A 12,259-nucleotide genomic window follows, 5' to 3' on the forward strand; every position below is an offset into this window, starting at 1 on the left:
CTTGAGAGTATAGAAAACAATCCTCTGTAAGACACAAAAGTCATAAGCCATAGCTATAGAACTAAAGAATGAAAAATTAAATTGATAAAAAGATGTGACATTGCAAGAAAGTATCTGCTTTCTCAGGCACATACTCAAACACAGGCTCACAGATGCATGCTCATTCTATGTATACACACACATGTAATGACACTGAAATCCTGAATAACAGACAATAAATGAGAAAAAATAGATATATGAAGACCAGACAATTCACATTAGAGATAAACATATAATAAATGGCTAATACACATATGAAAATGTTAATTTTCATTAGCGACTAAGAAAATGCAAATTAAAGCAAGATGTCATTATTTTCTCCATTACAACAGCAAAAATTAGAAAGGTCAATAAAATCTTCAGTGGTGTTGGCAAGTGTTTGGAAAAATGGAAACTCTTACAAGTGATGGTACTGTAAACTGGCAATATTTTGGAAGACAATCTAGTAGTAAATATAAAAATTTAACATTTGTACACTCTTGTTTAGTAATTTCAATTATTGAGCTCATTCCACAGAAAAATTAGTAAATATGCACAAAAATAAGGATATTTCATTAATGTTTGCTACAGCAAAAAATGGGACATCTTGTAAGCCAATAGCAAGTAACTAAATAAATATACATTGATTAATGAATACACATAGTGGTTAAAAATAATGAAATAGAATTATATGCAATGACATGGAAAGGTTTCCAACAACAATTGAGTTGTTGGAAAAGTCATGACGTTTTTTTTTTATGTTTTTCATGGCAAAAATGCATCATGACTTTTCTGACAACCCAATAAATTCTGTAACATGTTAAGTCACGGACTATTACAGAATGATCTCACATGAGGAAAACCAGTATTATCACAATTTGTATACAGAGCGCATATTGTACTATCTTGTTTTGAGGGACTACCTCCAGGAATAACAAATGGATAAAAGGGACAGAGGTGACCTTTATTCACATATACTTTTATGTTTGAATTTTTACATTATGATTTCAAAAACAAAGTTACAAATATACAATCAAACAAAACATTAATTTAAATCAAACCAAGAACCACTAGGGGCAAAAAAATTAATTAATTCCTCTGGACAAAATAAAGGGTTGTTAAACTTACAATCTTTTGGGTTTAAAAGTGACTGCAAAAGTATATCCCAGAATTTACCCAAGGCTTTTGGTACAAAAAAAATTCTGTGAGGATATTTCTGTCATGGAGATGACCAATATGTGTTTTGCTTCCTTGGCTAGAACATTTGGATCTCCTTATTCCCAAAAGAGTTACTCAAAACAAAGTTACTCAGGGCCACCCGAGTGGCATGATGGTTAGGAGTTGGCTTGGGACGCCAGCTCTGAGCAGCAGGACCAAGGTTCGGATCCCATATGAGGCCCAGTGACACTGCGCCCTCTATAGCTAAGATGGTGAACAACAGCTCGACCTGGAGCTGGGCTGCCGGGAGTTGCCAGCGACGGGCATAGGTGGCAGTGGGGCTGGCCAGCAGCCGGCTTGAGCTGCCGTGAGTGGCCCTCCAATGGCCAGCGAACGACTGCCTCACCCGGGAAGAGCGCAATAATAACACTAACATTGGTCCAGTGAAGCGACATCCTCCACAACTAGGCTAAAGAACAAAAGGACAGCAACTTGTCTGTTCCCCTTCCCCGATTCCCCAACGCTGTTCCCCTCCCCTAATTCCCCAAAAAAATCTAAAAATAAAAAAAAGTTACTCAGAACACAGGTGTATTTTTTTCCTGGTGGCTTGCCACAGATAGCCAGGCACTATGTTAAATAGGAAGGAAGGTATTGTTGCCCACAATAAGTATTCACTAAACAGTGTCTCACCGGTTTAAGCTGTTAACCTTATGTCTATTGGCAAAACACTCAGGTCAGATACAAAACTTAAACGATTTCCTTCAAGTGACATAACTGATATTCATTTTCTCTCCATTTAAAGACCCAAGACCACACTTCTAAGCACTTTTCTCAAGACATACAAGATAAATGAATAACAGCTCAGTAACAGAACTCAGTTTTAAAATAACAAGTATAATGTAAGAATTTGGTTATTCCTTCAAGAACAGCTATTTCCAAATGTGTATTTTACAGACTAGGAAACAATGTACATGTTCACCAGTAGCAAGCACCATCTAAAAATAATAACTTTTAGCAAGAGATTTAAAGAGTTTGCTAAAGACTATTATATTTTTATTATTAATTGAAGAAATATTTCTCCATCATCTAGAATGTGTAAGTATGCTACATCAACAGTAAGTGCTGGGACAGAACATACTCTCAGGAGCCATTATGAAATTACACAAATATTTATAAATTCTATCTGGAAGAAATCTAACTATATCATCTGCATATCACTGTTTATTATTACAGAGTTTCAGCTTCTGATTTAATGTATCCATCACAAATGCCTCTAGGCATATGAAAAACAAAAATATTACAAAAGAACTTAAGAGATCTCAAAAAGAATTTTTTTCTAATCAGGAACTTATCTCTGCATAAACAAGCTTTTGACAAATTTTCTATTATATCACTTTGCATTCTATTAATGTAGTTACTTGCTTACTCATCTGAAAGCTACTTAGCATAAATTAAAATTAAAATAGAAAAAAAATTTAAAATTCAGTTTCTTGGTTGCACTAGCCACATTTCAAATATTCAAGCCACATATGGCTAGCGGCCATCATATTGGACAGTGAAGACAACTAAAATTTTTTTCTTCTTAACAGAAAGTTCTTTTGGATAATATTATTATCAGTAAAAATAAAAGATTCCTTAGGTTAGTGGAAATAAAATTCTGACATCGTTTCAAATGCTTTTAAATTTTAACTCACCATGAATCTCTTTGATACGAAGTGTATTCTGATGCATTCCATATTTCAAAATTAACTGCTCCAGATAGTAGAAAGTTTTTTTGTGCAAAGTCTAAACATAAATATTCTTAGATTAATAGATGAAATGCAAAAAGAAAAAAAAGCTATCTATAGATATAGCATACTGATTTTTAAAACAAAAACAATCTTTAAAGATTATCTAAAATGTAATTATGATCTATTTCTAAAGATGAATGCTCCGTGTACCTAGAGAATCCCTGATGCATGAAAAATTTAGAAAAAAAGGGAAAAAGGTTTTACTAGCTATTTATAACTGACAGAGATGAAATACAAGATGGAGGATTCACTCATCATCTTTCTCCTTACCTTTTGTCTGACTTGAACCACAGCCTTCCAGAAATCCTTAGCTTCTACTCTGTGGCAATCTCCACACATTTGGGGCTGAACAACATAATCCACCACAAACACTTGCTGAAGGATAGCACCATTCATCACCTAATAAAGAAAACAATCACACTCCTTTATTCTTTCCTTTGCTTAATAAAAAAAAAATTTCTTAAAAGAAGACACTTTAATACTTAACTTAAAATCTTTTACCATGAATGCTTTGAGGACATCAACAATAAATCCATTAAAATCATAAATTACACTAGTTCAAGAAAGAAATATTAGCTTGCTTCATAGAATTTAGAAGGTTAACATTTCAAATTTACCTTTAGTTGAAGTGGTTGTGAGGACATTCTTTGCAGAATTTTTATATCTATATATACTTCTGTGTATATGTGTGTATGTATAAAATTCATTCGTAGAAAAAAAAATATGACAAAAATACTCTCAAAAAAGAAAATATTCCTTAATTTAATTGTTACCAAACATAGCCAATCATCAGAAATAACCCAATAAACTTTTTAAACATACTCGTATATATTCCTGGGTCTCACATCCAGTTGAATCCAGTTTGATTCGTTACTGTGAATCATGATAATCAGCCAAGTTTGAGAAGCACAGCCTTAGCTCATTTTGTTACTTCTTTTTCCTAATAAAAATAGCTTTGAAAACATTATCTTAGCCCACTAATCATGAGCAATGGCTGCTCTTACTAGTGACCTGATCATCTGTGCAAAAGAAAACAAGGGGTTAAAATTAAGAGTGTATTCATGTCCCTTTAAGCTGTTCAAGCCATAAAATAACTTACCAATAGCCCCTCATTTTCACTATCTACACTTTACCATGCTGAGAAAATTATACACAGCTTACCTCTTTCTGAATAGTCAGTTTAACTTTAAGTCTCTTAGAATGGGGCTCAGTCCAAACAAAGCCTGCATCTACAAGCCGTACCTTCAATTAAACACAAACAAACAGAAACATAAGTTCCCATATGAAAAAAAACGAAATAACAATTCACTAATAAATAGAATTCATAAGATGCTTAAGAAATCTGTGATTTGCATCACTACCCAATATAAACAGTAAAAAATAATTTATCAAAGGTATGGCAACAAAAACACCAAATAAAAGGATAATCTAATGTCTATATTAATGCAACTGGTATAATTCAAGCAAAAATTAAAACATTTCCATGGAAAAAAATCCTTTTCCCTAAAAAAAATATGTATTTCAATGAAAATTATACTTTTTATAAGAAAGCAAAACTGTAACTTCATCATCTACTAGAAATCCTTCTGTTTCTACTCTATATTAGTATACGTATGTGGCTTAAAAAAAAAAGAACATTCATTAGAGAGCATCTCATGCACTAAATACTGAATCCACAATGTTAACCACTGCTAAATCAGCAGGCTCAGCAGAGGCCCAAAACAGTTTGCTACATGTGAGGAACAGAATGTAGTTCAATATGGCTAAAATGGGTGTTTTGAGGGAGAAAAAGAATGGAGATGGTTTTTGTTTGTTTGTTTGTTTATTCCTTGACTATTCTGTTCCATTGGGGGGTGAGGGAAGTGGGTGTGTGGGTATGGGTGTGGGTGGGTGTGGGTGTGTCTTTATGCCAACACCATGCTCTTTTTTTTTTTTTTAAGATTTTTATTGGGGAACTGGGGGGATGGGAACAGTGCTGGGGAATCAGGGGAAGGGAAACAGACAAGTTGCTGTCCTTTTGTTTCTCAGTCTAGTTGTGGAAGACGTTGCTTCACTGGCCCAAGTTGGAACCATTATTGTGCTCTTCCCGGGCGAGGCGGATCAGTCGCCGGCTTCTGGACGGCTGCTCACTGCAGCTGCTGGCCGCTCACGCTGGCTGCTGGCTACACACGGTAGCCCATGGCAACCCACTGCCACAGGGGCTGCAGCCTACGCCGTCGCCGGCAACTCAAGGCAGCCCAGCTCCAGGTTGAGCTGTTGTTCAGCATCTTAGCTGTGGAGGGCAGTGTCACTGGCCCTCATATGTGGGATCCGAACCAGGGCCCTCTGGCGTCAAGCCAGCTCTTAACCAACACGCCACTTGGCCGGCCCTGGAGATGGTTTCAATATTTTGGGAGGAGCTATAGGTGACCTGAACTGAGAAGTGCTAAAAATAACAGAAGCAGAAAGATCCAAGAGCTATTTAGGAGATAAAAAGTATAGAATTTAAAGATAACTGGGGTATGGGGAAGAAAAGAACCAATTTTAGAATGACGCTCAAGTATCTTGGGCATCTATATAATACTATTTCTCTACACAAGAACAAACTTGATAAAGAGAAAATGATGCATTTGGTTTCAGACATCTGAGTTTAAGAGGATTTATCCATGAGATATCCAAGTGAAGATGTTCATTGGATAATGAGATATCTATTTGACCTGGAGCTCTATGGAGAAATCTGAACTGTAACAGATTTGGAAGATGGCAGTGGGCAGATGGTACCTAAACAAGTTCTGTCTGATGAGAGCTAGACTAACTAGTGTAGATGCAGCACTCCAGAGTAAAATTCTCCTCTTATGACTGGCTCCCCGCTAAAGCAAACACTAGTAGTCAACCAGATACAGAGGGTGACAGGCAGCTTCTATTCCCTCTCCATCTGCAGTGGTCAAGAGGAAGTCCCAAGGCACTGACTGCCTTTCCCCTGGCCTCCAACCTCCACCTGCAGGAATGGAAGAGAAACCCTGACATCTGCTTCTCTATTCCTCTGCACAGCCTCACCATACATACTATCTGCCCTCAGACAACAAGGACCAATCAACTCTACTGGGCCATTTATTCTTTCCTTACCACAGTCCCAGACACCTAAGACACCCCTCATCTCCCACACTCCAAACTCCATATGGTCTACATATTACCTGTTCTGTCCCGTCTAACACTCCTCCCCAAATCCTGAAACCCTTTACCGTGTGCCCTCCGGAACTCAACATTCACTAAAAACAAAACCTCCTAAATCCTCGATCTCTTTGCTGAACATTCATTCCCGTCACTGTCTAGATCTCCTGAGCATATACACTGCTCTCTCTGCAGCTAATTAATGACTGATACATTTCTCATTTTCTTCCTATCATTGGAACAGGAGCCAGACAGGTGTCCTCTCTGCTCTTCAATTGCTAATTCTAAATCATTCTCCCTGTCTCCTCCTTAAATATACCCAGCTTTGAATCTGAAGTCTTCAAACTACCCTCCACCTCTCTCTGTTAGTCATGTTAATCCTTGGGTCACCTGCTCTCATTCCTCCAAGAACTTAGCTCCTGGCTCACTGAGGGTCTTTTCAACAATAATATTAACACTTAATGATTTCAATATCCTCATAAATGACCCCCAAAATATACTAGCCTCTCCATTCTTTGAGTTCCTTACCCCCCAAAATCCTGTCCCCCTTTTATTACTGATAACTGAAACTCCTCCAAAATCTCAAGTCTAACCACCCCACTCCCTGACTACCACTTCCTATCTTTCCAGCTCATTCTCTCCAGTCCCTGAACACCAAAAACCCTTCAATCTACTGCAATCTACAATCTAATACATCCTACGTTTTCACTATCCCTCATACCTCCTTACCTACTCACTTCCATCCTAGCCTAGCTTAATTTCAAGATCAATATCATTCCCATGCACACACTCAATTCCCTTGGTCCCTCTCTCACTTCACCTTAGTCACTTGGCTAAATCATAATCTTGGTTAAATTCAATGCTCTGCCTGCTCTATGCTTTACCTACGCAGATGGTTGGGCTAGAGCAGGGGGTCAGCAAACAATGGCTTGTGAGCCACATGCGACTCTTTGGGTACGTACGTGTGGCTCTGAAGTAAAACTGAAAATGAAAATAAAACTACCATAGTTCAATTTATAAAATTTTTAAAGGATATTATTCACATAATGGTGATTTTATTTGTTCTATAGGTCTCGCAAAACTTTGAGGGACAGGATTGGCTCTCCCGTCTCAAAAGTTTGCCAACCCATGGGCTAGAGAAATAAACACACACCATGTTAGTCTTTATGTTTATGACAGTAACTCTTAGGCACTGCCCAGCAACCATACATCATTCTGATCCAGTCTTCCACTCTCCTAGAAACCTATTTCACACCTTCCCCCTTCTCCTCAAACACCTAATAAATAGTTCTATAAATTTAGCAATGTGGAGATCTTTAATGACCTTTCCTCATAGCTACTGCCCATGCTTCTGTTTTCTCAATTGAAAAAAACCATCATAGGGCCAGCCGAGTGGCGAGTTGGTTAAGAACTGGCTTGGGACGCCAGAGGGCCCCCATTCGGATCCCACATATGAGGGCCAGTGACACTGCCCTCTACAGCTAAGATGCTGAACAACAGCTCAACCTGGAGTTGGGCTGCCGTAAGTCACCGGCAACGGCGTAGGCTGCAGCCCCTGTGGCAGTGGGTTGCCATGGGCTACCGTGTGTAGCCAGCAGCCAGCGTGAGCGGCCAGCAGCCGGCGTGAGAGGCCATCCAGAAGCTGGTGACTGATCTGCCTCGCCTGGGAAGAGCACAATGATGGTGCCAACGTGGTCCAGTGAAGCGATGTCCTCCACAACTAGACTGAAGAACAAAAGGATAGCAACTTGTCCGTTCCCCTTCCCCCAATTCCCCAATAAAAATCTTAAAAAAAGAAAAAAAAAAGAAAAAAGCCATCAGAAGAGATTTTCCAGAAGCTCCCAAATACCAACGCCTTCTCTTCTGTTACCGCAATGAACTGTCCATGCTCCTATCATGACCAACCTCTAGAACATCCCAATAGAGAGCAGAGATCTTTGTTCTGTTCCATGGAATATGCCAGGCTCCCAAAATGGGCCTGGTAAATACCAAATATTTGTTGGCTGAACAAAAAGTATTCTTCAACTAGTATGCTATGTCCAATCTTTTTGCCACTCTTCGAGAACATCCCCTAGCCAATTATTCCGTCTCTTTGTAGTTGTACATATTTTTCCCTCTGTACTTTATCATTTGTACAACACACATATTTGTATCAGCTTACAAATATACTGTAACATCTCCCATCTTAAGAAATGCATCCCCTTATTTCCCTCCACCCACTGCCCCACTTCACTTCCCTTTTCAGCAAATCCCAAAAAAAGTATCTATACTTGCTGCCTCCAATTCCTGTCCTTCTATTCTCTCATTTCCAATCACATCAGGTCTCTACCCCCACCACTAAACAAATTGCTCCTCAAAGTCATTAAGGATCTCCCCACTGCTAAATTTACAGTTCTCATTACTTGATCTCATCAGCTGCAAATCAGAGCCAGTCACTCCCTTTGTAAATTACTTCCCTTACCCTCCAGGATACCACACTCATCTAATTTTTCACCTACCTCACTAGCAGCTCCTTGTCAGTCTCTGACAACTTCTCATCTTCCGGAACTTTATCACTAAAGGATGCCATGATTCAGTCCTCAAATTTCTTCCCTTCTCTATCTAAACTCTCTAAGACATTTCATCCAATTTCACAGCTTTGAATGCCATCAATAACCCAAATTCATCATCTCCAGTCTTGTTTATTTATCCAGCTTCCTGCTCAGTACTTCTACTTTCATGACTACCGGACATCTAAGTATCACTTTGAGATAAGCTCTCATCTCTCGCACTGTGATCTGCTCCTCTTGAAGCCTCTCCTACCTCCTAACAGCAACTCCCTCCTTCTGGTTGCTCAAGAACCACAGAAGTCATCCTTGACACTTGGCATCTCATACACATGCATCAGGGAATCCTACTGACTACCTTCAAAATAGATCTGGACTCTGTCCACTTCTCACCATCTCCACTACTGATCCAAATACCATCATTTCTCATTATTACAACTGCTTCCTTCCTAAAGGTCCCCACTTCCACCCTTACCCCCACCCCCTTCAAATCTATTCTAAACACAGCAGCCTGATAAAATGCAAATCATTCATCTTATTAGTCTGCCTTATACCCTCTATGCCTATTACACTCAGAGTAGAACAGTCCTTACAAGACCTGACCTACTCTGACTTTCCATGACTTCTCCGGATTCATCCCCGATTTCCCCCTCCCCACTCCACTATAAACATACAGGTATGCTCCAGCCTCTGGCCTCTACACTTGTTTTCTCTATCCATAATGCTTATCTCCAGATTTCTACACATCTCTTTCACTTACTGCCTTTTAATATTTATTCAAATGTGACTTTATTAGTGAGGCTGTATTTTAAATTGCAACCCTTCCCTGTGACGTTCTTATCACCCTTCCTGGTTTTCTCCTCCACAGAATTTACACCTTTTAATATACCTTCTTATTTTGTTCATTGCCTACTCCACACCATCCCCTCCAACTAGAAAAAAATTTCCTAAGACAGGGATTTGTGTTTCTCTCAGTCACTGCCATATCCCCAACACCAAAAGCAGGATGGCACAGAGTTACCACATAAACATCTACTGAATGACCAAATGAATTAAGGCTCACCAGCCATTTGACAAAAGCGAAAAGACCACGTTACACAAAAAACTGACTCTGGGTAAAAAAACAAACAAAAAACCAGACAATCAGGATATAAAAGGAAGTGTTAAAAAAAAAAAAAAAAGAAAAGAAAAAAATTTCAACCTATTAATAAACCTTCAGAAAAATTCAAAAACAGACTGCATCAAAAACACCAAAAACTCTTAAACTTAAAAATATTGCTACTGAGGAAAAAAATTCAATACAAAGATTGGAAATTAAGTAAAAGAAATCGCCAGGAACACAGAAAAAAATAAAATAAATAAATATAGAAAACAATACAAAAGGAAAAAGACAACGTTCCAGTAAGGCCAGTATTTGACTAACAGAAATTCCGGGGGGGGGGGGGGGGGGGATAAATTTCAAAGAACTATACATGAAATTTTATCAGAGCTTAAGAGAATCTGAAAGTCTTCAAAACAAGAGTTCATTTCAATTAAAAATACACCTGGGGGGGATTCATAAAGTTTAACATAAAGAAAACTGGAAGTGTCAGGTAGAGAGGCAAAATGGAGACATTTATGCACTGATTTTAAGTAACAGGCACAAATATTGTCTTTCCAGAGCAGAAATGAAAACAGAAAAAACTGAATGCTATATAGCCCTAATACTATATACCCTCCTAAATTATTAATAAGTTTAGAGATGGTTTTATATATTTTCCAAAAAAACTACTGCACATAAGAGATTCTCAATAAATGACAAAATTAACGCTAAATCTTTTAAAGCAAAAATTTTTCATTTTCATGAAAAAAGGGACATATGTAACTTTAAAAATGAAAACTGCATTGTAGTACAGTGCTTACCAACAGCATCATTTAAGAGCTAGTTTTGAAATATCTATTCATACAATGGTTTTCTGAAAAGTAGAGATTAAAAAAAAAAAAAATACACCTACAAAAATGATTTTAACTATTTGACCAACCTTACTCAGAGGAGCTTTGATTTTTTTCAAGCACAAAGCAAGAAGTTCCCTGGATTCTAATGCACATTGTATCCAAGTTGCTGGTGGCTGGAAATATCTGAGAGAGAAGATAATAAAATACTGAAACCCAGCATCTCTCAAGGAAAACCAAAAATTTCCATCTTAATTTCCATGCAGATACAACACTGATTATTAACCAGATATAATAATTATCCACGGTTGACCTGAAGCACTTAACCCAAATATATTTTAATAATTCTAGAAAACTTCTAATTAGACCAGTAGCTTTAGTTAAAAGGTAAAGTTGTGGGTACTTGAGAAAGCCAATCTAAAATAACCTATAAAAGAGGTCTTTTTACTTCAAGCACCAGCAAGAATTTCAATGAGGATGACAAAATGACCAGAAGTCCCTTGAAGCTATGCTCTGAAAAACAGGTAAAAATCATCTCAAAATGGCATTAAAATGGTTTATAATGTACATCTATAATGTCTGAGAACTGTTTATTTCTCACACACAAAAAAGATAAATTAGTACCTCATATTATGTATCAACAATAGTTGACTATTCATCTATTTCAACTCTTTCCAAATTTTAATTGTAAAATGCAAGTTTTAAAATCTTACATAAAACCTAGTATTTAAATCCCTTGTGCATGGCGCTTTAAGTTTTTCAGCCCAGCCCACCCAGGACTTAGAACATTGCCTAGCATATAGTAGGTGTTCAATAAATGCTTGTTAAATATGTTACTTTATATATCTAATAAAGCCCCTTGCTTTGATGACAAAATTAAGGCTTAGAGAGGTTAACTGGCCAAGAGTTTCAAAAAGTTAGTTTGTGAGAAATCTAAGACACCAATATACATAAAAATTAAATTTCAATTGCATGCTCTTTATTTATATATCCTGGTAATCTCGGCATATCCTGGAGCACTCCTATATATAAATCTCAACTTTAAGTAGGATAAATAGTACCGCACCATACCTTTGGCATTGTTTGCAGAAAGATATAGAGACCTGCTTCGGAATGCCTTGGCTGATGTCTACTTTACTTCGCAAACAGGCCACACAAATATTGGCAGGATTTGGACTAATTGGGACACCACACTCACAGCACAAGCTTAAATAAAGCATAAATTTCACAATTAGATTTCATAAATGCACAGATTAAATTTAAAAACTATCAAACAAACAAAGCCTTCAAGTGGGGCCATAATATCTGCCCTCTTTGAAAAACTGACTTAGAGCAATCTTCAAAGATGCAGTAGAGAATGAATAACCTTGGAATACTGAGGTAACAAAACAAACAAACAAAAAAAAACAAGGATGGCCACAATTCCAGAAATCCTCAAAATATGGCCAATTTCTAAAGGGTCTAGAGAGTCTAAATTATTCCTAATAGTAATCATTAAACAGCTTTATAGCCCAAAAGCAATTTTATTTTTTTTTAATCCTCAATATGGCGCTGGGACTAATAAAATATAAACGTTTGCCCAGAGCAAAAAAAAAAAAAATTTAAGGATTCAAATAGTATCATGTAGTGATTCAGTATAACTGATATAACTGATGAGAGTGCACG

At 37.4% G+C, this 12,259-nt stretch overlaps 1 protein-coding gene across 1 annotated transcript in view; it reads right to left on the reverse strand.

Moving 5' to 3' along the window:
• The window catches only part of NMD3 (NMD3 ribosome export adaptor), a 30,592-nt gene that overhangs the window by 17,170 nt on the left and 1,163 nt on the right, over positions 1–12,259 (reverse strand). Inside the window, exons 3-7 of the mRNA XM_019627697.1 lie at positions 11,666–11,800; positions 10,684–10,780; positions 4,128–4,208; positions 3,237–3,365; positions 2,871–2,961 (exon numbers count right to left, since the gene is read on the reverse strand). Of these exons, the coding sequence (XP_019483242.1) occupies positions 2,871–2,961; positions 3,237–3,365; positions 4,128–4,208; positions 10,684–10,780; positions 11,666–11,800 (533 nt within the window). The remainder of the gene's footprint in view (positions 1–2,870; positions 2,962–3,236; positions 3,366–4,127; positions 4,209–10,683; positions 10,781–11,665; positions 11,801–12,259) is intronic.

This window comes from Hipposideros armiger, unplaced genomic scaffold (genome assembly GCF_001890085.2).
Source record: "Hipposideros armiger isolate ML-2016 unplaced genomic scaffold, ASM189008v1 scaffold_16, whole genome shotgun sequence".
Lineage (NCBI taxonomy): Eukaryota > Metazoa > Chordata > Mammalia > Chiroptera > Hipposideridae > Hipposideros > Hipposideros armiger.